This window comes from Coffea eugenioides, chromosome 6, assembly GCF_003713205.1.
Source record: "Coffea eugenioides isolate CCC68of chromosome 6, Ceug_1.0, whole genome shotgun sequence".
Lineage (NCBI taxonomy): Eukaryota > Viridiplantae > Streptophyta > Magnoliopsida > Gentianales > Rubiaceae > Coffea > Coffea eugenioides.
Window position 1 is genome coordinate 5,140,823 of NC_040040.1, and position 27,367 is coordinate 5,168,189.

Here is a 27,367-nt window from a genome sequence, read left to right on the forward strand (position 1 = left end):
GTGCGCTACTACAAATTCTGAACGGAGAAATTTTGATTTGCCGCAACATGCCTCAAAAACATCCATGCAAAAAGTATTGTTCAATGGACGCCTCGTGACTTTGACTAGCTTTTTCGCTCTCGATCGCAATTTTGGCTCTTACTTCTGTTCTGTTCCCCGTCTCCGAGTCCTACCAAACCAACTCGGGACCCGGGGCGCTGGGAATCACGATAGCTAGCCGGAAGTTTCTGTAAATTACCTCATTCTCAATTAGAGGGTCTTCCACTAACAACTCAGATTTACTTGCCCTAGTCCCTTTTATTAAGAAATCAGAATGAGTTGACTGCTTGTTTCTGCTCAAATTCAAGCATTAGGATCCTACTCCCACGAAAGTTGTGGCAACCATGTTACCCAAAACTTCCAAAATTCACGGCATAACTATTCTTTTCCAATACAAGTACATAGTTCTAGGGGGAAAAAAATCCTACTCAAAACTCTAAACGTTATACGACAATATAAACTTAAAAAGGTCCACTTAATTTTTCCCCTTGAATTGTAAAAACTTCCAAGGGGAAGCCTACATTCACATTTTGTAGGAAAAATGTCCTCGCAGCAAAATCAGTGCCAACAAGTAATTCACACAGATACATCAGTTCATAGAAACTCCTCAAAAATATCTTGAAAAGATTCAGGAAAATATGGCCAAAATCATTACTACAAGTTCACATGATCAGGATTTTCTAATAAAAGGAAAAGCAGCAAAAGGAAGAGTAGATGCTTATCCTCTACAAACTAGCTCTTTGTCAATCACATTAAAACAAAAAGTTTAGCTATGATTATTAATGAACAGGCATCATCGATTTAAGCATGTTCCTATTTGTAGACTTATTCAACCAAGTTTGCTACGATCCCCGCAAAAGGTTCAAGATTAAAGCAAATCTAGTAGGGCTCAACTGGTGCACGGAAGCTTGCTCCAGCATAAATAGCATCTGCACCAAGTTCCTCTTCAATTCTCAAGAGCTGCAGCAATAGCGGGATTTCATTTCAGTGTAGCTCCCAATCTTTTGCTTAAATTTGACATCAAACTTAAATAACCACTAGAAATAAACTTGCATTTATGAAGTGTTATTTCTTCATAACAAAGAGAGCTAATTTGAGAATCAAAAATAGAAGAAAACATGCATGCAAAGCAATGATAATTACCTGGTTATATTTGGCCAGACGCTCTGATCTGCATGGAGCTCCAGTCTTGATTTGACCCTGAAAAGATCAGAGAATACAAATTAGTTAATGCGAACTATAAAAGCATGATAAATGAGACGATATCTTCTACACTCAAATAGAAGATTACCGTTGCCAAACCAACAGAGAGATCAGCAATGAAGGTATCCTCTGTCTCACCACTGCAATCCCAAGAGCACAGTGATTACAAAACCTTTCAAAATTTGGCATAATAGAGCAGAAGAAAGGTAACTCAACAGGTTTCATTTTCTTTACCTGCGATGACTGGCCATCACACCCCAACCAGCCTTCTTGGACATTCTCACAGCTTCAATACTCTCAGTCACAGATCCAATTTGGTTAACCTGTCATTTAAGCAAGCTAAGCAGTTAGTTATGTTCCTGACCAGTACCAATGAATCACAATTTCAGTTATCTTAATAATTCAAACAATTACCTTAAGAAGAAGAGCATTGCAAGTTTTCTCGTTGATTGCCTTTGCAACTCTCTGTAATCAAGTTAGAAATGCTAAAGTAAAGATATGCTAGAACTTGCCAACGCAGACAGGGAGAATAAGCAGCAAAGACCACTCTTATCGGTATCAGATCAGCTGTCTTAGAAAAATATGATTTAGCTAACCTTGGGATTTGTGACCAAAAGATCATCTCCAACAATTTGTACTTTTTCACCGATTTCACAGGTTAACTTAGCGTAATGCTCCCAGTCATCTTGGTCAAAGGGATCTTCAATTGAAACAATAGGGTACTCAGCTACAAACGTCTTGTAAAGATCTTTGAGCTGATCACCTGAGATCTTTTGTGAGCCATCATTATTCTGCAAAGAAAGACCAGAAATAAAAAAATAAATGAAAGATATCAACACCTAGCAATTACATTCTAACGTAAAATAACGATACCAAACAGGATTCATTTCATTCGAAATAAGGTTGATTGCCGAAGAGCCAAATTTTTGTACCAAGCAGGTTCGCAAAACTTAACTGGCAAAAGCAAAGGTGATAACGCAAGTTATATTTTCTTGTACTATCAAAAAGGTTTTGGAATAACACAATGATCCAGTTGCCATCATTTCACTGAAATTTCTGCTCACTATCACCAAACATACTACTAAAGCAGCAAACATACTAAATAAAGAAGAATGACCAAAAAGATATATGTCATGATTGACATTATCCCACCTTTAGAAGACTAGAATTTATGAATCTAGATGTAATTTTATCCTTTGGCTTAGCAATGAATTCAAATGTTTGACATAACAATCTGGGGGGAAAATATGAAAAAGCAATACCTCTTCTTTAAAGTTTAGATCATAAGTCTTGTCTTTACCATAAAACTCAGAAGCAGCCACATCCATCCCAATCACAACCTGTAGCAATTTCAAACTGTTCAAACCGATTTCTGTACCTAATAAATTATGAGAATTGGAACGTATAAACATCCATTCCAATACTTACTTTACCAGTGTAACCAGCTTTAGCAATAGCTGTTTTAAGCAATTCAAGACCTTCCTTGTTCTCCTGAAATTTCAAAGTCACGAAGTTGTAAAATATATGACAACCAAACTGAACAATGAACAGGAAGCATATTAGCAAAAATCCATGGACTAACCTGGATATTAGGAGCAAAGCCACCCTCATCACCAACATTTGTTGCATCTTGGCCATACTTCTTCTTAATTACAGACTGGAGAAAGAGATCAGCAATAAACAAGTATATGTCAAAGCAACAGAAACACATCGAATGCGCTCACAGATATGAGAGAGGATAAAGCATCTTAATTACAACAATTCCAAAGCTGCAGGATACAAATGCCCACATCTTTTCCTTGTGGTTACTCACTGCCATAGTATTATTTCTTCAATACCATTTACAAAGTGCAGTAGTTAACTATTAAGGACCAAAGATACTTGGCTAATAGATCAAGAGGCACCGATCATACATTCTCAAAACCTGAATTGACGACACAATCACCAAATTTCAAAAAAGTTTCACTATAATAACAACAGAAGCTGTTGAAGTCATAAAATGGACGAATTCCCAAAAATGAGATTTAAGCATGAAACCAAATTGTTGCTAGCACTACCACATGTTAGAATATGGCTAGATATTAGAAAATCCAACATGATTGAAGAAACTTTGTCAAGAAAAAGAATAGTTTACTGAAGGAAACATAAATGCACCTTCAAGTTGTGATAGACTTCAACTCCCATCTTCATAGCCTCCTTAAAAGAAGAAGCCCCAACAGGAAGAATCATAAATTCCTGAAACAACAAACTTGTAAGAAAACGCAAAGGTAAATAGCATCCCTGGCACTGGACTATCATTGTGAGACAAAAGATAAACCTGCATAGCAAGTTTATTGCCAGCATGTGATCCACCGTTGATAACATTGAACGCAGGAACTGGCAAGACTAACTTCTTGTTACCAGCCAAGTTAGCAATGTGCTGCATATGGGATTGACAAAACAAGATGCAGCTGTGTCAGGCTTAGTTTGTCTCAGCAAAGATACAGAGAAAGTGTAAGAACAATTACATGAGTGCTTGATACATCAGAATCACAATAAACATATGAGCTAAAGAAAATGTTGATGTTAATTCAATAAAATCAGTGTTCACAGTCCCCACAGAATTGCACCAGGCAAAAGGAATAAAGGAGAACTATATCTAAAATACCTTATAAAGAGGGAGATTTTTCACTGCAGCACCAGCCTTGCATACAGCAAGAGACACTGCCAGGATGGCATTGGCACCAAGCTGAAATCCAAATCGGTTTGTGTCAGAATAATTACTAGAAAAGCTCATAAGAACAGAAGCAGGCAATAAAATACCTTTTGCTTGCACCAACCCCACTCATTTTGGGTACCATCGAGTTGCTGAACCATGAAATTGTCAATACCAGTCTGATCAGTTGGATCCTGTGCAAGCAAAAAGAACTTATCCATCATCAAAAACAGAAACGCTATTCATACCTAATATCACATAATAAGACTTCCATAAATCACTCCTTGGAAAAAGGTCTAGGTAACGACATGAAAACACTTGCAAAGAATAGAGGAACCCTGAGCAGAAGTTTATATGAAAAGCCAACCTTGCCGACGAGTGCTGGGCCAATAATTGAGTTGACATTGTTAACGGCCTGGAAAAAAATAAAGCGTCCATATATCAGTATTTCAATTCACTAGTACACTAGGCAGGGCAGTTACAGTTAAGAGTTAGGTCACCTTTGAGACACCCTTTCCAAGATAGTCTGACCCTCCATCTCTCAATTCAAGAGCTTCATATATTCCTGAAGGCAGAAAAAAGTCACGTAAACAAACATCAGCCACTCAGCCTATTTTTTTTATTCTGTTGATCTTCCATCATTAGCTGTTTTAATATGGTAATATGTTAATCACAATATAGGAACATCTTCTGGATTTACCACTAACACACGTTTTTGCTTCCATGTGAGTTGATGAAGCGAATGAAGGGACCTTACCAAATGCTCAGACTCAATTACATATTTCAATAGCTTTGATTCCTGAACTTAATTATAATCCTTTTTCGACATACAAAAAACTAATCAAAACTAATCGCTAGCATGCAAAACGAACATCCGAACGAAAAAGTTTGTCCACTTTCTAGCCCTAAATATAATATTCAGACAAAGAAGCAAACACAAATTATCCAGGTACTAATTTACACTTCGAACGTATAAATTTTTTTTTTTAATGTATAATACTCAAGCATAGAAGATATCCAGAATCCAAAGATATTAAAAAAAAGGAAAAAAAAAATTACACTACTGGGATCCCACAGAGACAAGCATATAGTCTTAACAGCGATGTGAGAGACAGATCTTCTTACCAGTGGAAGCTCCGCTAGGAACAGCAGCTCTCGCCCACACACCGTTTGACACATGCACATCCACCTATATTGTTCCACATAACAACTATTATCATTGTCCATCACCGACCCGAATCAACCAACTTTAGTTCGAAAATATCGGTTAGGCTTTTTGAATAATAGATAAAGCTTAGCTAAATTTCATTTGATCTTTATCGCCACAAAGCAACACGCAATAGACCAAAAAAAAAAAGAAAACTCGTAACTAATTTCCCCGAAGAAACAATCATACATCAAAGGAAGGAGAAAGACAAAGAAAAGTCAGTCTAGCCGAGCATCGGCAGAATCAAACTCATCCGACGAGACGCCGGAATCCAAAAAACAGATCGGAAAATGGAAAGTAGTACATGACATACAGTTAACAAACAGAAGGTGAAAAAACGAACGAACCTCGACAGTTGGATTGCCACGGCTGTCGAAGATCTGACGAGCCTTGACGGAGACGATTGTTGCCATGTCTTGGTAAGCTAAAGTAAGTGATGATTGGAAGAGGTTTTAGATCTGTGATGACGGAAGAGAGGTCTGGAGAAGCGGTTGAGCAGGGACAGTGGCTTGGGGAGTGGAAATTTGCTTGAGGAGGACCTTGGGCTGGTATTTGTAGAGGGGATTTTGAGTTCTAGAGGGTTATTTACAACCGTTGGATTTACATTTCATGTGATTAATAGTAGGTTAATTGTGGCACAAGACGAGAACTCCCAAAAATTAAAACGGTGCGCCCCGCCCACCTTCCTCCTCTCGTGAACACCGAAAGTACCGCACACACCCCACCGGACCACGCCATCGAGTAGGGTGCAAACGGGCCGAACTCGAGTCGAGTTTTGATTAATCGAGTCGAGCTCGAGTTAATTTTGTGAAACTCGAACTCGAGCTCAAATTCAACGAGTTCAAAATATCAAGTTCGAGCTCGACTCGAATTTGAGTCGAACTTGAGCTTAAAAAATAAAAAAATAATTATAATTATTTTATTTTTAAAAAAATAAAAAAAAAATTATTTATTTTAAAAAATGAATAAAATAATAATTTTTTAACAAATAATAAAATATTAGAGAATATATATGTAATTTTACTATTAAAATAAAAAAATAAAAAATATATAAATAATTGAGCTCGCGAGCCAACGAACTTAATGTTTTTAAATTCGAACTCGACTTCGAGATCGACTTAATTAGCTCGAACTCGATATTGACGAGTCCGAGTCGAGCTCGTATTCGAGCCGCTTGCGATCGGCTCGCGAGCGGCTCAATTCGTGAACACCCTATCATCGAGGCTGTATTTTATTGTTCTTGTTTTTTTCCCTTTCCTTTTTTATAATTTTGGTCTTTTTAATACCCACAACGGGGAATTTTGTTTATATGACGTTTTAGTTGCCGAGCTTGTTTGCAGCCTACATGGGTAAAAATCCCGTTTCTTTTGCATGTAGTTAGTTAATAAGGAAGACCAATACATTAATTAGTTTGGACCAATAAGTTCTTTTATAGCTCAAAATTATATATAAACTAAGGGCTTAAAATAATTTGCACCATCATGTGAAAAGTATTAGTAAGGGGGTTTGTCTCGTGTTGAACCACCATTAAAAAAGACTCTAGATTTTCAGTTGTAAAATAAGTGAGGTTTAATTGAGAGAACCATTAAATGTGGGGGAACAATAAATGTGATTGTGCGTATTACTAGTAGAACTCGTGTGTGTTATACCTATGCTGACAAGCACCATTGAAAGAAGACTCCGGATGGTATGGGTACTCTCATTTTTATTATTCAGACTCCCATTATTATTTCAATCAAATAATTTTTATTTATTAGATTATATAATAAAATAAATAGTGAAAGTGCAAATAATAATAAAAAAAAAAGAGAACAGATAACGTTTGCTTGTTAGTAAATCAAAAAAAGACTAATCTACTTTTACATGCAACACTTTTTGGATTTTTTATTATATTATTTAACATTTCATTTGCCATCCATTATTTATCTTATGGCCATCATTGAATTCTAATGCCAAATTATTAGGAATGTCATTCGGATCATTTTGACTTGAGCTCTAACAAGTTATTCAACTCATATAATTAGTACCACTTTTCGGGTTTCAGGTTATCAATTTCGAATTGATAAATGTAAAATTCATATTTAGCTCACAAAATATTCAGAGCGCAAGTCTAATTCGGAGTTAGTCCAAATTCACTTATTGATCCTTAATTTCTTAATATTATTACTATAACTATTAAGTTCTAAAATTAATTTAACATCTACATGACCACAACATTAAAACTATACACAAATTCGTAACAGTTCATTAAAAAAATATATAAATCAAGAATTTTTCAACAATAATATATCCAATTAGTTTAAAATATATGAAAAATAGTAATAAAACGCAACACAGCAGTCAATATATCTTCAAAGTTCATCAATTTGCGCGTACTAATATCTATTCTAATAAATCTTTTGACGGAAATTTGCTGGTTCGGCTATGTTTCGCAGTAGTATTTCTTTGCAGTTCTTCCAGTGTCAAAGTCCGACCGCGGGGCGGCTATGATTTGAATGACTTGAATGACACTTGGACTATGGAAACAAATGCTTGGGGAAAAAGAAATCTGGTAGGTGCAAAATTAGGGATATGACGAGGAATATTCTCGTAGTTCCAATTTTTCATTCAGAAGAAAAACGAATATTTGACGGACTTTTACTCTGTTTGGATTAGCTATTTTTTGGAATAATTTTTAAAAAATTTTATATTTTTAGATTATATTTTAAAATATTTTAAAAAAATATTTTGAAATATTTAAGAGTAGAAGAGTTTCTAAAATATATTTTGAAATATTTTTTAAAAATTTAAACTAATTTTTAAATTATCTTTTAAAGTACTTTTTAAATATTTTTATTATATTTAAAAAATTAGTTTTTAAAAAACACTCCCCTTCTGCAAATTAACTTTTTGAGTGTTGACCCTGACATCGCCGTTCGTTTCCACAATTCAGCAAATTATTTGTAATCGCCCGCTGTATACGCTAACCAAAGTCAGGAGTACGTGAAGGTGGTAAAAGCGGTGTGCTGTGCAGTGCAGTGCTACCCTATCACCATGATTATGATTCCCTTCGCGCATGGTTTTACATGTCATTCATCAATGAGTTAAGTTTGATACCATAATTTATCTTCTCTTCTATGAATTTATTAGTATTTCATAAGTCAACTTTCCATGTCGGAGTCATAATTGTTATGAACTCTCTTAAGAATAAATTTCAAAGCATAGGATAGCATCCATTTCCTTTGGTTTTTTTTTTTTCCTTTTGGTTTAGGGTCCGTTTGGTTGGACTGAAAATATTTTCCTAGGGAAAATATTTTCCATCGAAGTCATTTTCCTGGAAAATCACTTCCTTCCCCATAATTTTCCATTGTTTGGTTATTAAGTGAAAATATTTTCCAAATTCCTTTTTTCATAATTTTCCGGTGTTTGGTTTGTCACTGAAAATATTTTCTGATATATTTGTTGATATGTTGCAAATATTTTTTTTACTCTCAAAACATTTATTTCATTACAAGTTAATTTTAGTTTCTATCCATTATAATCAAATTATCATTTCTATAAAATATCTATTCATATTATACCATGAATTCTTAAATGGAATTATTAATGGAATCTTGGATTTATTCATAATTGTTAATTCTTGCTGCCGACCAATGGAGCTTTCGATTAGCAAAGTCCAAGGCCAATTACCAATAAACCACCTTAATATGTACAGCAGCTCAGTACAGAGACAGAGACTGCTGGTGCTAGGCCAAAAATTTAGCATCATGCAGCCTTGTGCAAATGTCAATCTACAAAGAGGAGTTGGGTAACCCTTTCGACCTCGAAATTTTCCTTGAATTTCAAGGGGTACACTTGCAACAACATGTGTCCCATCTATAGCCCCTACACAATCCTATTTTGTGATATCAATTAGATATAAAATAATTTCTACTATTTGAGTTAATTAATTTTTATACAAAGAACTAGACTTACAGCAAACCAGGGGTAGTATCTTCGACTATTACGGATCTCTCGTGGAGTCGTACCATTTGGCAATTGTATTAAATCTGGATATAGTTTCAATATGGCATCAAGTACAATGGAAAAATAGCGGTGTATGGTTTCAGTTGACCTATACAAGTACCCCCCAACCACTCGAAACCTCAAATTATAGCCAACTATTTGCAGAAACATTAACAATTGCTCTCTCACTGACATATGAATGGTAGGTTGTAATAATCCTCTAATGGTGAGAGTATTTAGTAATTGGAAAAATGTAGTTTGGTCCATTCTAATTTGGTCTATACAATACGAACTACTTCCATATAATATGCTATCCATGTAATCCTCTCTAGCTCGCTCCATATTAACATGAGGTGGTTTAGGTATAACAACTGGAGTTTTATAGACATCAAGAGCTGCATATCCTGCTGCTAGGACTGAAGTGGCAGCACCAATTACAATAGCATCCTCATCATCATCACTACCGGAATCTATCTATGAAAATTCACGTAGCAGTAGACTATTAGTAGTGTACCAGAAAAAGCTAGAGTAATGCAGGGGTCTCAATTGCAGAGTGATGCAGGGGTCTCAAATGCTCCTCAAAAGAAACTGATTGATCGTTCATGGGATATCTTGGGATTGACCTTTTAATTTAGAAACATATTATATCCTAGAACATTTTGGGCATCCATCAAATGTGGCACCAGATAATAAAGCGAAAAAAATGACATCTACAAAATCAAAATTCATGTCAGAGGATCAAACGAAAGAAGCTAGAGACAATTAAAACTACAAAAGAATCAGCCCGTGGCTTCACAAACTCAATGAATTCACTAAAACTTTTACAAATGGTCTAAAACCCCCAAAACTCAGAAGCCAAATTAATTCATTAGCATCAATCAAATCAGATTTAACCCTAATCAGGTAAGAACAAACTAAAACAAAAGCTATTGTAGGAACGGGAATCTAAAAATTCTAATGGTATCTAGGCATTTGCACATGCACTAGTGTTTCCAGAACAATGGCAGGATCATATAATACCTCTGCTTAACGTTGCTTACAGAATTTTCTATTGAATTAATAATACCCTTAATTTATCTAGCCAAGCAAGAATCACAGGCTATCATAAGCATATCATACCCCCTGCTTTTCTTATTTCGGAAATTTTTGTCTGGTCAAATCTATTATGAATTAGGAAATGTATTTGAGTTAGACGCAATTATCAATGAACTCTTGCAACACGCCATTGTTAGGGGACAAAACAGTGATAAGGTGACGAATAGCTTGCTCGTATAACCAATTAACCAAAAATGAATTTCTCCTTTCGTATCCAAAAAATTCTCCAGATATTGACAGCATATCTATGCAACCAATTGTAGGATTTGTTTATAGGCGGTACAGATACCACCTCCGCCACTATGGAATGGGCAATGGCGGAGCTTCTTCACAATCCAGACAAGATGGCAAAGGCAAAGCAAGAATTAAACCAAAAAATTGGCTTGTCAGAGTTGGAGAGAGAGAGAGAGAGAGAGGGAGATGATCTGTTACCTCCGAAATTGGGTCTTTGTCAGAGTTGGAGATGCCGCCTGCGAAGAAGGAGGGATTTGTTTGCTGATGAGATGTCGCCGGAGGCTTTTGGTTGGACTGAAAGCTTTTATTTGCCGGAGATGAGGAGATGTCGCTGCGAAAAAGAAGACTGCTTTTCAGGAAGGAAAATAACTTCACAAAGACAGATGAGGAAGTTGTTTTCCTCCGCTGGGTGTAATTGATTTTCTATCGGAAATTATTTTTCCAAAATAATTGACAACCAAACAAAAGAAAATATGAAAAATGTTTTCCGGAAAACCTTTTCCTTCCAAACAAACAGACCCTTAGTGTGGCTGCTTTTCCTTCGCCCCGTTCTTTCATGTTTTCCCCTTTGTACTAGTCGTTGTTTACTGGCTGGCTGCCCATTAGGAGCGGTAGGTGCATGGAGGTTAGCTGAGAATGGTCATCTTTTGCGACTGTAAAAGTTCTAATTCAAAGTAATTAATCAGGATGGAATAAAAGGGTTGAAGCTTAAAGGATACAAAAGACTAACTAGATGGAATCAAAACGGAAGAGGTAAATCGATCGATCTACTGTACTCATTAGTAGCAAGTGATCAAAACATACCAAAATGCTCGTGATTTGGTAGCCGCAATCAACTTTCATGCCTACCAAAATGCTCTACTTTATTGAGACACCAAAACTAAGAAAAAAATAATAATGTTAATCACACTTTCACTTCCCCTCAATTTGACAAATTCGTTGTTGGTTTCATTGACACAAATTTGTCATCCTAGATAAAAATAATAATCTCATTTGATGCGATGGATTAGTATCCACCATCTAGCGGAGCCAATAACGGGGGATCGCCATCGGATTGATATCAAAAGGTTCATTTTTTGGAATCACAAACCCCTATCCATGCTTAAGGAACTCGGCTGCTACCCATAATCACACCCGATTTACACCGACTTCTGTGGTCGCTGAAATTTGGAATCATAGGGGTGGCTGAGACTTCGTGCGCCAAAATGACTACTTATTGTTTGTTTGGCAGGAGAAGTGGTTGCTTCACCAACGATTCGGTGTTAAAAGAGAAATTGAAAACAGGAAGCGGAAGACTGATGAACGAGGTACCAACCTTTCCGTTTTCTTCACCAAACCAAGGAAAAAATTTTGAACACTGAACTTACTTTGCTGGACTGCCAACTCCGAAATATCCAGTTTGAAGTATTAACCGCATCAGACACAAGCCACAGCTGTGCTCTTCCCAGCGTGAGTTTTACAATTGTCAGTAAATCTGACGCTTCAGACAGTACGTGCAAGTTGCAGAGTAGAAAAATCTTCAGTACCAACATCTTAAGTTTGCTGTCCCTTGGGGGGACATCCGATAAAATTGGAACATAACTTTGCTATACCAGCATGAAAGCGAGACTCACTAGTGGAAAGGAAAACCCACTACTTATCGAAATAAAAGATAGATAGCATCATAGGCTCAGCTAAACAGAGTCAAACTTTAAATCAAGCTGCCGAGAAAGAAGCAAGAATCAAGCTGCCAAGAAAGAAGCAGCTTGCTTCTCAAATCTTGCCATTGTAACCCTGCTCAACTAGAAAGAGAAGAAGACACATCCCAAGAAGAAAAACACTTTCGCCATTGTGACCTTGCTCAGCTACTCTTTTAGTTTTAATCGTTATCATAGGTTACGATATGTTATACGTCCAGTAATTCATGGTACCAAAACCGCGACTCAGCAATTTTGCCCCATAACTTCCTCCTCTTTATCATCCAGGTCCAGCCCATATCTCCAGTCTCTACTCTCTTCCACGCTGTATTCAGGTTACCTCTTATCCATCCAGAACACACTTGTCTCAAACTTCCCAACTTCACAGTCTCTACCACGCTATGACTATATCCGTCGCCCAAACTTCTCAACTTTACATAGTCATAGCTCTTTTCTACCAGAAATCAAATCAATTATTGTATTTTGCCCAATTACTGACTTCATTCAGACAATCACAAATTCAAAAGAAAAAAAAGGACTTTGAACAATAATGTAGAAACTAGTAACTTACAGATTGACCAAGAACAGAAACGCATTAATTCGCACAAAAGCCCATTTTTTTCAGAGAGAAATTAGTATCCTCAACAGCTAAAATTCTATCCCTAGCCTTTTATTCGCAACAAAAAGCAGCATTTCTCATCGTTTCAACATCCCTCGAACAAAGAAAACTACATAAGATAAAAGATAAGAATTTAAAGAACCTTGAGCATATCCTCAGCACTGCTAACATTGAAAGCTCCGCCTTCCTCCAAATTCAATACCTTGACAACCCCGTCTTCCACTAACATCGCATACCTTCTAGACCTAACTCCCAGCCCCATTGGCTTATCAGTCAAGTCCAGCTCGACCCCGATAGCTTTCGTGAAGACTCCATTTCCATCGCTCAACAACAACACATCGTCACCGGTGATGTTCAGATTCTCCTTCCACGCCTTCATCACGAAGGCATCGTTGACCGCAATGCAAGCGATGGTATCCACGCCTTTGGACTTTAATTCAGAGGCCTTCTCCACGAATCCCGGGACGTGCTTCTGGGAGCAAGTTGGAGTGAAGGCCCCAGGGACGGCGAAGAGGATGGCTTTCTTGTTGGCGGTAAGGTCGGAGATGGACACGGTCTGGACGTCGTTGGAGGCATCCAAGTAGGATAAGCTGGCGTCTGGGAGCTTGTCCCCGACGGAGATGGTGGCGGAGATTTTTGTCTGGGTGGAGGAGAATCTGAGGATGGGCTTGGGAAGGTGGAGGGGGTGGTGGAGTTTGAGGGGGAGCCGGGAGACGGCGAAGGAGGAGGAGAAAGAGGAAAGGGGTTTGGAGGAGAGGAGAGGGGTGAGGGGTTTTGGGGTCGAGGAGAGGAGTTTTGTCAGGGTGAATGTGGTGGTTGCGGCTGCCATTGCTGCGGTTACCGTGTAGCGTAGGCTCCGGAGGGTAGTAAGACTAGAGAGAGTTTGATGGATGATGATGGATTACAAGTGCTAAGGTATTATAATCCTACTGGTGGTGTATGTGTCTGGACGGGATTTGGGCGGAGGAAATTAGGATTGGGCTGTGCACGCAGACGCAGCGCACGCTAGCTGGCTCAAAGGCAGCAGTACTTGCTTGGATCTTGGCAGGAACCATCACGTGATGGTTGGAGAAGTTTTCACGTGATTTGAGGGACAGGAAACTTTTTTTTTTTTTTCTTAAGGGATAATTTCAGAAACCTCCCCTAACTTTTTGCATAATATCACTCAGCCCCCTTTGAGTTTTTAAAATCTCATGTACCTCCTTTAGATTGACATTTTTGTAACATTTTAGCCCCTTTAGAGAAAATGCAAGAAAGATAAAACTTTTGTTCCAATACTACCCTTATGTTATCCTACCTATGATGCTCACAACAATAGTAAAAAATAAAATATGGTTAAAAAGTAAAAATATGAAAATATGAGCATTTATAAATGCAATAACGAGTAATTTTATAGATATACAACAACTATTATATAATATAATGCACGGTGTTTAACAAACAAAAAGGATATTTCTAAATATATTTGGTCATTGGATCTTTTTTTGATTATTTTTTAAATTTTGACTTGTTTATAGAGTTTTTTCCCTATAAGTAAGATTAATATTACAAACTATATATATGAAGAGATTATTTTAATTTTCAACACAATTAAAACTATATCGTGTATTAAAACATAGTTCTTAAAAAACTTTTTCGACTTCCTTATAACTGTCCATGAAACTTTTCAAGGCATTAATTACTTATGAAAATTCTCATAAATAGGTGGTTTTGACTAGATTAAATTTATCCACGTCTTCTGTTGTCTCACCTTGACCTATGTATAGAGAAATATGGATCATTATTAGATAACAATTTGTTTTCTTTAAACAACATTTTTGGTCTAAAAATTTTATTTTGCTTTGGCTTTTTGTTAAATGGCTATTAAGAGCAAGCGTAATGTTATTAATTTGTGACATTAATTTGTGTCTTGTCAAACTAATAGGGGAGGTAAGTGAGATTTTAAAAATTTCAGGGAAGTTGAGTGATATTATGAGAAACTTCAAGAGATATTTATGAAATTATTCCTTATAAAAAAAAAAAGAAGAAGCAGATGTTTTACAAACCAAAAAGGAAAAACAAAAAAACAAAAACAAAAATTTACGAGGACGAGGAGAAAAATGTTTTCAACAAGTCGATGAAATTGTAGCTGAGTCATTTATATCCCAAACCGAATCCAAATAGCTCAAGTGAATATGTCAACAAAAATTTAATCCCATTCTTAAATGATTATGCTCCTATTCAACTCCTTATCTTGTCAAAAAAAAAAAAAGATAACTACTTACACCATCGTATATGAAATTAACTTCTTCTTTGTTTGACCTGTATAAAAAAGAAAAAAAAAACTTGTTTCTCTTGCAGTTCATTAAAATTCATTAGATATAGTAATATTAATATCTGCAAGACTTAGAAATTACTCCTCACTAATCTGCGGGTTTTGACTTCTCAAGTTCGCTGAAGTGCTCAAATTGTTCCGAATGAAAAGCAATCGCATTTGCAGCCAAAATTTGTCTTGGAGTTATTACGGAGGCCCAACGTTACTACCATTGCCTGCCTAGGAAGAACTCAACGGCGCAGAGCAACATCAACAAGTATGATGTAAGCGGGCAAAGCGAAGCATACAGCTGAGTTTAATAAATGACAAAAGGGAAAAGAGAAAGAAACAGCATCTGAAGTCGGTTCCAACTAAGGTTAACTGTAGCCTGTAGGCTAAGCACTGAACAAACGGATACGTAACCAAGCAACGCATTCTTCAGCAATTTGATGACATCGGAAACATACAATAAATATCATCACCTCACTATCAACAGAGGAATGGCGTATTGCTAGATTCATCACAGCTTATGACCCCATTTCCGCGCTAGAAGAACAGAAGAATGAACAGCTAAAGTATGTACAACTTAAGAAAGTGTCACAAGAGATGGGCTATCGATGCGCTTCCACCCTGCACTTTGGCAACAGCATGGAGGTCCTCGTTCAAGCTCCAATCATGAACTCCTTTGACACTCATCTCAGAGCAAATTATACGGACCTCCTCAAGCTTCCCTTCCTCTCTGAGGCCTGAGAGTAGCTCGTTGCAAATAGCGATAGGTGGGTAGAGATCATTTTCAAGCATTTCCCTATACCAAATATATGCCCCTAAAAAATCCTTCTGCTTGCAGTGTCCGTCAATAAACATGTTATATGTCTCCGCATTAGGAATCAATCTGCAAGCTCTCATGTCCTCGAAAAGATCCTTTGCCTTCTCAAATTTGCACTGCTTAAAGCACCCCAATATCAGGCCATTGTATGTCATCCGATCATGACTAATTCCTCTTTCTACCATCTCATTCTGCAAAGAGAATGCTTTGTCGACCTCTCCATGCTCTACATAACAACGGATGAGCTCATTATATACAACTCGATCGGGAATCAGGTTCATGTGGGACATTTCTTGTACAATTTTCTCTATCTGTAGCAGTCCTGTTTCTTCTGTTTTGCATTTAGCAATTAGAGGATGAAATGTGCTTAAGGTAGGGGTTATGCTCGATGCTTTCATCTTCTCATATAACTGCATGCTCTTACTGATATCACCTGCATTGCAGTACCCTGACATTAAGGAATTATATGTAATGACATCAGGGTTTAGACCCTTGCTTACGATTTGCAAAGCCAATTCTTCAGCTTCCATCACCCGACCTTTTTTGCATAGCCCATTAATCAATATATTGTATGTCACAATCGTTGGGTCTACTTGACATTTTATCATCTCATCAGACAACCTAAATGCATCATCAATCTTTCCTCTTGCGCAATTACCATCTATAAGTACATTATATATTTGCGCATTTGGCAAAACCCCTCTACCGATCATATCCCTTAGGATTATTTCAGCTTCGAGAAGCCTACCATCCTTGCACAAGCAATTTATCAAAGAACCATAAGTAACAACGTTAGGATTGACGTTATGGCTTTCCATTTCCTCAAGAATCTGGAAACACCTTTCGAATTGACGACTTCGTCCATAGCCCTGACTTAGGATGTTATATGTCTGTAAATTGGGGGAAATTCCCTTCTCGGTCATCTTCTTAACCCAGTAGTGTGCATCATCCATCTTGGACAATTCACAGAACTTATTGATCACGGTGTTGAATGTGATGCAATCTGGCTTCACCCCAACATTTTCCATTTCTCCAATAATGGAAAGAGCTTTTTCCACACTGCCTTCCCTGCAATGCCCATTCACAATGGTATTAAAGATCACCTTTGTCCGAACAAGCCCATCGCCCATCAACTTCTTCAATAGTTCCTCAGCCTTGTCCATTTTCCCTTCCTTGCACAACCCATTTAACAAAATACTGCAAGTATACTCATTCAAAGGTACCCCTTTTCGAACAGCTTCCTCATACAAAGCCAGCGAAGCATCCACATTTCCACACCTTGAGTGCCCATCGAAAAGTATACTATAGGTAAGTCCGTCAAGAACAAACCCATGAACCTCCATTTCCTCCAATACCTTTTTAGCGTCCTTCATCCTCCCTGCCTTACAAAGGCCACCAAGCAAAGTATTGAAGGTGACTATATTAGGCTTCACACAATCATTTTTCATCTTTTCCCTTAGATTAAACGCCTCCTCCAAATTCCCCGATTTACAGTAGCCATCAATGAGTGAATTGTAAGTTACCCTGTCAGGCATCACTCTTTTATGCACCATTTCATCAAACAGCTTCCGTGCATCCTCCACCCTCCTCTCTTTACACAGCCCTCCTATCAGAACATTGTACACAAAACCATTGGGCTTCATTCCACATTTTTGCATGGACTGCATTTTCTCCAATGCCCCTTGCAAATCCCCTAACTTCACGGCAGATTGTATGGCCTTACCGTAGCTAAACTTGTCAATCCGAACGCCCCGAACTACCGCGTGAGAAAACACCTCGAGGGCCTTATTATACTCACTTGAAGTAACCAATGATTCAAGATATAGGTTAAAAGCAGAGAGGGAAGGAAAACTACCATCTTCTTTGACCAGATTATAGACTTCCGTGGCCTCAATGGGGCGCTTTGATTCAGCGTACATTGACAAGAGCATGTTGAAAAACATGGGCTTTACCGGTGGAGGTGAGGAGGAGGAGAAGAGCGTGTAAAGTTGAGAGACGGAATGGGAATCAATGAGGGTCTTGAGGTGCCTCTTTGCAGTTTCGGTGCGGCTCTGTTGGAGTAATATCCGAAGATTTCGGAGCTGTTCTTGGAGATCTTCGTCGGCAGCGACGGCTCCGTCATTGGTGATGGAGGAGGTGGCGTTTGTTTCATCCGGAATGGCTGTGAGTGAAGAGTGAGAGCAGAGGAATTTGCAATTCGGAGGAGGATTGTGGCGGAGAAATTTGGAGGGAAGGAGAAGACGGATCCGTTTCCCCATTTTCCCACCGTCCTACGTTTGAACCGTCTCGGTTCTGAGATTCATTCTAGTCGTTGAATGAGGCCTTTTAGCCTTCCATAGTCCATACGCCTCGGCCGCACATATTTGATTATAATTGGGCTTTTCTCTCATGGTCCTGGAGGACTTGTTCTTATGGACCTCAACTAAAAGCCCAAGTCCAGCATCAAACCAAAACAATTGGATTATGTGACATTGTGACTTACAAGGTCAGGCCACAGACCAATCTTTTAAGTCGTATCCATTATCTTGCGAGAGGCATTATTGTTGTTCTCGGATTAAAAAATTATTTTACCAGGCGGCATAGCATCATTTCCATAGAATTGACAGTAGTATTCTATGCCTATGAATATTCTGTCTTTGAATGGTTATTAGTGGAGTCCTATATTTTACCTACACCTCAATGAATTGTCAGTTTATGAATCATTGCTCAGTAGGAGCATTTATGAAGATGCAGGAAAGGAAAGGGCTGTTGGCGTTGATCAACCATTATGAGTCCCTGAATGCAGAACAACTTGTGTGCACGCTTCACAATAGAAATTTCAAGCTATTGTTTATTTTCAGTGAAGAATAATGTGCTCAGAAACAATAATAAGTGGGTGGTCGTTCTCTAATTCTAACTTTGACAAAAGTTGTATAATTAATTACTCGTTTCCATGATGGCAGCATCAGACTACTTCAGTTGGAGGTTGTTGTTCTGTAGTAGTAGTGTTTTGCAAAGGTCTTTGAAACGATACCAATTGCAGAAGGAATATGAAGTACTACAAGATGAGATGACACCTCGTTGCAACGCCTAAAGGTGCTCTGAGTACAATAGTTTTGATGAGTAAAGCAACTGGGTTCAAATTCCCTTGAGTCGAATGATAAGACATGAGAAGAAAAACACTTCATAGTCGTCTGTTTAACAATTTCACTATGTAAATGATGCTGCACCAAGGATTTTTTCCATCTCTCTAGAATTTATTGCTAATAAACCTCAGATAGAGGAGGAAATTCGAAGACAAAAAAAAATTTTGTTCCCCGTCTGCTTGGAACAAGCAATGTTCTTTACTTCAGCAGATTCTTCTTTATTATTTTTTTCGCTTTTGAGTGTTTGTGTGTGAAGCATTTGCAAAATCATTTTGTTCTCTGTAGTAAAACCCTTGACTTCTGTTCTATACACAAGAACAAATGATTCGAGGTATTACTCGAATGCTTACGCCTAACCTAAAAGAATGACCATCTTTGTTCTTTTTACAAGTAAAGGCAACTGGAAAAATAATAAAGGAAACATAAAAAAAATTAAAGGGCAAATACTCTATAAAATGTGAAGTGAAAGTTGCAAGGAGAGGTTGCTGAAAACGCCACTTCTACTAAGTGCTGCAGCAGAGAGGCAACAAAAAACCAGGGCGACCAATATACTCGGAAGGTAAATATACTTGGAAGGAATCACTTCCAGTTCCACAATGGCATTATGAGTTGGGAACAAAAGTCCCAATATAGCCAAATCCCGCAATGAAGAAGGCGACTGCTTGGGTGAAGAGATATAGGTAATAGTGGTTTTTACCAAATGCAACATCGTAACAGCCGCAGAAGAATAGGTAAGCGCCAGTCCCAAGTTCTAGCAGATGAAGTCTGTTGGCAATAAGAAATCATCAATGATCATGGGACAAAAACTTTCTTGGCATGCTATATACTGCTATAAGTTATTGTATAAGAAGGTCAGGGAACTAAGTAAGCTTTGCATCAATAAAGCTTAAAAACAGATTTCTTTACCTCTCTCCAAACCTAAATCGAGGTTTTCTGATTGCTTTTACGGCTGACTTGTTCTTGAGAGCATCCCCAAGTTTCTCAGTGACGACCCATTCATTCACTCTGCTAGACTCCAACAAGCCAACGAAGGTTGCTTTTGTCCGATGGAGAGACATGACATTCTCAAATAGAATCCAGAAAACCATCAAGTGGAGTGATCTACATTATGAAACGGTATAAGCATGAATGCCAAAATCTTGATATTCTTCAGTTACTTCAGGAAACGTAGTTCCCAATCGAATGCAAGAAACAAGATTCACAAATACTGGTACGTGATGATCTAAGATTGAGAGATTGAAAAAAAAAAACACACACACACACATAGAAGTACTACCTGTCCTTAATAAAATTCATAGAAAATTCACCATGTACGTAATTAACTTGTAAAATAGATATCCTTTATCAAGTTTAACATGAATTTCTACTAAAGATCACGAATTGAAACCAAACCTTGTAAAATACTAGCAATTGTTACATTTCTAGCCCACCATACGAATGCAACACAGTTGAGTTAGTTGATGAGAATAATTGTTGAGGAAACCAAACCTTGGAGTTCCAACTGCATTGAGTAGGGTAATGACACAAGGAATATAGACCGCTCCCCACTTCGGGACCTGAACTTCAGGTACTAGTACAGTGCTCGGCAAAAGTACACAGTAGAACACAAATGTGATGAGGTGGGCTATGATCTTTCTAACCAAGAAAAAGCTGTAAATCACATGAACCTTCTTCCACAAAGTGACTTTCTGCAAATGAAAAGAGAAGGACGAAAAGGAAAATTGCCAAAAAAAAAAAAAAAGGTCAATGGATTAGATAGATTGTATGATGTAATAGGTTCATCAAGAGAGAAACACCAAGGAAAAGGTTAAAAAGGGACAAACCTTGTTTCTTATAATTTCCATGACCATTTTTCTAAAAAGATTGGCAGGGCCACATGACCAACGGTGCTGTTGATAACGATACGCCTTAAAAGTACTTGGCAATTCATTCTTTACCTACAAGAATGAAAATAAATACGTAGTTGTTAGAGATATTTTGTTAGTAGTTCTTAAGAATGATAGCCGTATTTTCCGATACAGTGGCTCATTAATCTGGTTACTTGTTTATCTGTTGCACTCTCTCTGTGCCTTATTCATCAGAATTGGTAGGAAATGGTCCTGCTCCTACTGATACTTTTTATTCTTAGGCAACAAAATGCATGAGACGCTGGAAAAGCTGCGTACCATTAGAGAACCAAGGTATACAAACTTCCAGCCTCGGAGACTAGCTCGGACAGCCAAGTCCATATCCTCGACTGTTGTGCGGTCCTTCCAGCCTCCAGCCTCATCAATTGCAGCCAATCTCCACACACCAGCAGTTCCTGAATTTCAGGAACAAAGAAAGGAAAATTGACATCTTCGATGCTGGCAAGTTAATATACTATAATTGAGAATAAACCAATAATAATATTATGTATTATGTCTTCCCGGGTTCGACTCATCAAAGAGCAAGTGGTTCAAAACTATGGTTGATCCTCTAAAAAATGAAAATTAAGGGAACATTCACGATCACTAAACGGAGAGCTCAAAGGAGTACTAGGATTAGTTAGTCATTAACATTCAACAAGCAGACTCGCTGGAAAGGAAGCATGGTTCTTGAAAGTTGATTAGTACCATACCATTGAAGCCGAAGAAAGCGTAGGTGGAGGATCCCACTTCTTGCTCCACCCTGAAATGATAGTCCAGCGACATTTCCTGCATTCTTGTCATCAAGCATTCATCCGCATTCACTGCAGAGAAAAACCCCACGTGCCGTGCCAATAAGCGTCAGTCAAACAAATATACTACAAAAATGTACGTAGTAAATAACTTGATGTGCTTCTACATTACATTCTAGTAAAATCAAGATTTACACCACTACTTTCCACGACTTTTCGTCCCTAAAATTGCTAATTATTCTCATTAATTGTACTGATGTGAACCAGGAAAAATAGTCGCTGGAGAAACAGATGTAAGTTGTCGAATAGCTTGGCGGTCCACCACTAAAACAGCACATGCAACTGCTGCCTTGTAATTATAAGGAGGGAAGAAAGTTGTGACAAATAGACGGCTTTGCCCTTGGTCATACCGAACAATTCCACGGCCGCACATGTGTGTGGGTGGGAAGCAATAAGAATGAAAGATTTGTGGGCAAAGCCTGACTCCGGAGTCTGGCCCGAAATCCATCACTTCATAATTAGGGCCTTGTACGTCCACAGCTTTTCTCTACAGGCGGTGGTAGCGATATTAATTTCATCCACCCCTCCATCTACTTCCAACGCAACAATCACGAAACCAAGAAACAGCGAAACACACAGCTTTGGGGATCTGTTTCTATCACCCTTCGTCTCTATATCCCGGGTCCAGGTGTACTTATACTAACTTTTTGTTTTCGGTTCACCAGACATTTTTAGAATAGTAAAACAAGTCTGGAAGTCTCACTCACAATATATATGGGCCTTGTGGGTATGGGATGTTGGGTCCCAATATCTTGGGGTCCACAAATGATGACTGTACGCGTCCATATCCAGAGGGCCATTAGCACTAGTATATCGAGGAATTAGCAGTATTTTTTTTTTTTTTGGTCGATACAATAACTTCCTACCACTATAGGAGGGGAAGGCCCGAAGAGATCCTTCGAAATATCATGAGGTAATCCCAAGAAGACTGAACCACCACTGGATCAGACTGAATTTTTTAAGCAAAACCACGTTTAATTGTAATAAATTGGTGAGAGTCAAAATTTGAACCCTCGCCACCCACCCCACCAAGCCTTAATACATTGATGGTGGTTAATTAGTAGTAACCAATTATGGAATTTATGCATCCAACTACTAAATACTACTATTAGAAGTAACACGACGATTATTTTTAATACATCCTCCTGCTTTTGTGATTCTGATAAAAAGATATGGCACACCAAAACAAAATGGGCGACCGAATTTTCTGCCTTGTGTGGTAGAAGATTGTCACCGACACTTTTGGAGGGCTAGAGTAGGAGATACTACTAATAGCTAAACCATGTAATTCAGTTAAATCGTCTAAATAAATGTTGTTGCTACTATATATATCTATGAATCTACGAGTCAACGACAAGCTAGTTGCTTATTACGAGCTAAACCAAGCAGAGCTGTTTCTGGTACATCAATCACAACTATAAGGGAAACAACGGGACTATGCAAATTGTCTATAGTTGAAAATCAATTTCGCTTATTCCATTTTCTAACCAGACTCGTAGCTAGATTAAAGAAGTAGAAATAATTTGTGCTGCAGAGTAGTGGAATGGAAATTACCGAATTTCCAACGAGCCTGAACGAGGGCGAGTTGTGGATTGTGAACCAGGAAAGGGATGGTTCGCCAGAGGAAATCAGGCTCAGGTTGAAAATCTGCGTCGAAAATGGCTACATAATCACATTGCTTAACGTAGGCATGGTTCAGGCCTTCCTTTAATGCTCCAGCTTTGTAACCATTCCTGTTGTCTCTAATCTCGTACTTAATATTAACCCCTTTGCTTGCCCATCTCTGGCATTCGGTTTCCACCAATGCCTGCCCATTTATTGCACGCAGCGCCAATAACAAGAAAAGCATCAGTCAATTTTGCAGACCAACCATAAATAGCCCAGCAACTTCTAGACGTCAGAAATTGCTGGTTCTTTTCAAGATTCCAAAACTCATTCTTGCTATAAAAAGCAAATGGAGGTTTTATGCTTGCTTGGTGGCTTTGTTTTGATTTGGTATCGTGTCTGTACCTTGATAATGGGATCTGTTGAATCGTCAAGGACTTGAATTATAATACGATCGGATGGCCAAGAAAGGCCGCATGCAGCTCCTATGGAGAGCTGATACACCTGTTTTTTTTTTACATATACATGAATAATTTAGTCCCTGATGGAAAAAGGGGGGTGAATCATGTAATAGTAGTATAGACTGCAAATTAACAGGGGAATAGGGCGAGTGAAAATCCTGATGGGTCTGTATAAAAGGATAAAGAAAAAAGGAGAGGACCTCTTTTTCATTGTACATTGGGATTTGAACAAGAACCACAGGGTAAGCTGAATTGCCCAACTCCAAATCATCTTTTATAGGCTCCCATTTGTAGCGCTTTTCGGGCTTTCTCGCAAACAGCTTCACCAGCAAAATCACTACGCCCATGTACACCCTCTCAATAAACAACATTACAGACATGATCAAGCAAACCATGACAGCGAGTTTAAGGAGCGGGACGATCAATGGTGCTTTGATCTGAGCCCAGACCATGCTAAATTGCTCCGTCATATCATCTCTGCCCCCTATAAAGCCATCCGGAAGAAGCGTGGCGGATGAATGCCTATCCATTTCTCTGTTTTTGTGCCACGAAAATAGAGTACGGACAAAAACAGAGGAAAGAAGAGGAGTTTCTTCGAGGTAAGCAGGCCAACAGATCTACAGCTCAACGTATATAAGCTTTTTCCTTGCGAAAAGCAAAAGAATTGTTAATTTCTTTTTCCTCTGATTTTTGCTTCTTGGATACGCAAAACAAACAATGGTGGCAGAGCTGGAATGTCAGAGACACTATCTAGCTCGAACCACCCACTAAATTTAGGAAGGTCTAAAAGATTCTTGACTGAATATCTCAAAATATTAAACCCTTCGAGACGCAAAATAACACCTGAAATAAACCCTCCCCAATGTGATGCAGAATTAGGATATGTTCATGGGGGAAAAGAGAGAAGAAGAGGGTTTCTTCTTTCTTTTTTTTTTTTTTTTTGGGGCCCTTTCTTTACCTCTCAGAATATACCAAAACGCTGAAGGTTTTTTGGTTTCTTTAATCAAAAGAAGAGCAAAAGCAGAAAAATGCCTGCAATGGCTGCAAATGTATGTTTGCAGGAGACCAGATAGAGAAACAGAGAGAGGGAAAATACGGAAGAGAGAGATTGTCGACGGGAGAGAGAAGGGCGGAGAGAGAGGAGAAAGAGAATCACTCTTTATAGAAGGTTTGTTTGGGATTTCTAGTTCGGGTCTGTTCTATTTTTACCCCTTGGTTTTGCTCTACCAACTCTTTCAATTAAAGTTTTTTGTTTTTTGGTTACAAACTTTCAAATTCTTCTCATTCGTAGTATATCGTCTAGAACCACAGAACACAAATACCAAGGCCAACAATAATATGTCATATGTTTTTTTTTTTTTCAATTTGTACATTATTTTGGTTCTGGTGTGCGGTTGACATTTATACGTGCAATAATTGAATGACAATGTGGAACTCACCGCCGGCTGTTACATGCAGTTCCCGGCATGCATGCCCTCCGACCAATTACGTCAGTCAGACAGCTCATTCTTTGATATTCCTACGTGTATATAATTATGTAATAATCTCCATATTTGGGTAAGGTAATTAACTCTGAACGCAACACGGTCATTAACGTTTAAAATTTTTTATTTTTTTTGAAATTTTTGTTTGGAAAATAAAGAATGAGAATTAATTTTGGGAGATTAATGAAACGGACAAGCAGATGAAGTGAGTCCGGGAAAATTATGACGAATTGACACAAGTGCCCTCTCACGGTCACTATCTATGTGATAGCTCAATGGCGTTTTGGGTAATTCGCTTTTGATCTTAATCAAAACAAATTTTCTTCCTCGGTGGGGGTAGATATCAAGCCTCTATTTATGTTAATTCCGGCATTCTTTGACTCAGATAACTCAATGAGTGCCCTAAAGATGTCAAATTAGCTCCCTCTTAACTCCACTAAATAAAAGTTTAAGCCAAAAGAAGTTGAGTTAAAAGCAGAAAACATACTTTAAATTCTTTTTTTCTTCCTGAAAAGTATTTTGTTATTTGAGCTGCATTTTTTATTATTAGCATTTTCACTATTTGTTTTATTATATAGTCTAATAAATGAAACCTATAAAATTAAAATGATGGTGGGAGTGTGACTAACAAAAATAGGAGTGCAAATAATTTTTTCAAGATTCTTCTCCAAATTTAGTAATATTCTTGAGAAAAACATTTCTAATGTTTTGGTGACTTTCGAACATAAGTTGGTAAGTCATTATCAATTCAAACTATGTCACCTAGCGGACTCTCAAGTTGGCTATGAAAATTAATCTGCCACCACTACTAACTGGGCTAGAAGCAGATAACGGCTTCAGGTTTGATTTTGATTACTCATGAGAATATACATTCTTAACTTGCTTGGTAAAAAAAAAAAAAAATGAGAATATACATTCTACACTGATATTAGGGTCAATCATAAAATTCCCCCGTTTGATATTTCATGTTTCCCATTTTGGCTCTGTTATGGTATAACTTCTCCGACTCAATCAATTCAAGAAACCAAAAATGTATATTAAATTTCAGCATGGGAGATACGCATGATGAAATCAAAGAAACTAGTTATTTGTCGATAAAATTCTCAAACACTGAGGGCCAATTTGTGCTTTTACTTGCATCATACTCCCAATAATTAATCTCATTCAGGATGTATTTATCTTTTCTTAATATCATGTGCGTCTCACGTGATGAAACTGAACTTCATTTGAGGTTTGATTAGGTTAATTGCACGCACCACGTTCAAATAATTAGAAAGTTCAGGGAGCGAATTGAACCATTTGAGCCTTGAAATTATTCAAGACAATACAATGGTAGACTTTGATGTGGCTCGAGAGTCAAGCTCACAACCTGATCATTCGCCTTTAGGCACTGATGCACAAGGGAATAGAGATAATCACCTAGCTCGTTTACACAGCCAAATAAATGATAGTATATCATGAAAAGATTGTCAATTATTAGCTTGATGATTAACACAGCATAAACTAGATATTACCCAAAAACACTGTTTATTTTTGGCAAATCAAATAAATGATCGCAACAGTAATGCCAGTCTAATCAAATTAAAGCTGTAATGTCTTTAGAAAAACAAGAGCCTCTAGAAAGTGGTTTTAGAATTAGATGCTTGTCAAATTAAGTACTGACCTTCGTTAGGATGTCCACATATGAAATTAAACAAAAAGTGGTTTTTCGAGCAGGAAGTGGAGTTTAATAATTTTGGATGACTTGTTTGGTCTTAAAGGGTTCCAGGTTACAAAGCCCTCGCATACTTTTGTTTGTCAAAACAGTCATAATTATTTCCTATAATAACAAGCATTTTACTTTAATCGTAATTTCAATTAATAAACTCCACCGGAGCAGCGATTGTCTGTGTACGTAACTCATCATCCTCAGCACACCACATAAGTCGGACTCAGCTCCTGAAGAAACTTTTCGCTTAATTCAAAATGCAGAGTCTGCAAATCATCTTTTGTGTTCGACACTTCGAATGAAGACAAATTAATTAATTCATCAGAAAGGGAAAAGATAAAGAAATGACGTTATAATTAAAAGTCGAGTGGTTCGTGTTAAAACGTATTAATCATAAGTAACCTACTACAACTAC

At 37.8% G+C, this 27,367-nt stretch overlaps 4 protein-coding genes across 4 annotated transcripts; all 4 read right to left on the minus strand.

Moving 5' to 3' along the window:
• Window positions 1-614: 614 nt before the first annotated feature.
• On the minus strand, window positions 615-5,699 carry LOC113774593 (enolase). Its single transcript, XM_027319154.1, has 17 exons — window positions 5,492-5,699; window positions 5,063-5,126; window positions 4,438-4,502; window positions 4,305-4,352; window positions 4,045-4,131; window positions 3,890-3,970; window positions 3,560-3,661; window positions 3,397-3,477; window positions 2,825-2,899; window positions 2,671-2,733; window positions 2,505-2,582; window positions 1,839-2,033; window positions 1,657-1,707; window positions 1,477-1,565; window positions 1,331-1,382; window positions 1,183-1,239; window positions 615-999 (listed from the first exon to the last, which is right to left on the minus strand). The coding sequence occupies exons 1-17, from the start codon at window positions 5,555-5,557 to the stop codon at window positions 919-921; spliced, it is 1,335 nt and encodes a 444-aa protein (XP_027174955.1). The 5' UTR covers window positions 5,558-5,699; the 3' UTR covers window positions 615-918.
• A 6,953-nt stretch (window positions 5,700-12,652) lies between these two features.
• LOC113774594 (peroxiredoxin-2E-2, chloroplastic) lies at window positions 12,653-13,735 on the minus strand. The gene has a single exon (XM_027319156.1). The coding sequence runs from the start codon at window positions 13,579-13,581 to the stop codon at window positions 12,886-12,888; it is 696 nt and encodes a 231-aa protein (XP_027174957.1). The 5' UTR covers window positions 13,582-13,735; the 3' UTR covers window positions 12,653-12,885.
• A 1,690-nt stretch (window positions 13,736-15,425) lies between these two features.
• On the minus strand, window positions 15,426-18,129 carry LOC113773437 (pentatricopeptide repeat-containing protein At5g12100, mitochondrial-like). Its single transcript, XM_027318087.1, has one exon. The coding sequence runs from the start codon at window positions 18,127-18,129 to the stop codon at window positions 15,643-15,645; it is 2,487 nt and encodes an 828-aa protein (XP_027173888.1). The 3' UTR covers window positions 15,426-15,642.
• A 1,125-nt stretch (window positions 18,130-19,254) lies between these two features.
• On the minus strand, window positions 19,255-24,887 carry LOC113776409 (glucomannan 4-beta-mannosyltransferase 9). The gene is made up of 9 exons (XM_027321554.1): window positions 23,961-24,887; window positions 23,705-23,803; window positions 23,249-23,501; window positions 21,596-21,706; window positions 21,162-21,298; window positions 20,820-20,933; window positions 20,485-20,684; window positions 19,903-20,097; window positions 19,255-19,761 (listed from the first exon to the last, which is right to left on the minus strand). Exons 1-9 carry the CDS (start codon window positions 24,288-24,290, stop codon window positions 19,599-19,601), a joined length of 1,602 nt encoding a protein of 533 aa, XP_027177355.1. The 5' UTR covers window positions 24,291-24,887; the 3' UTR covers window positions 19,255-19,598.
• Window positions 24,888-27,367: the final 2,480 nt, after the last annotated feature.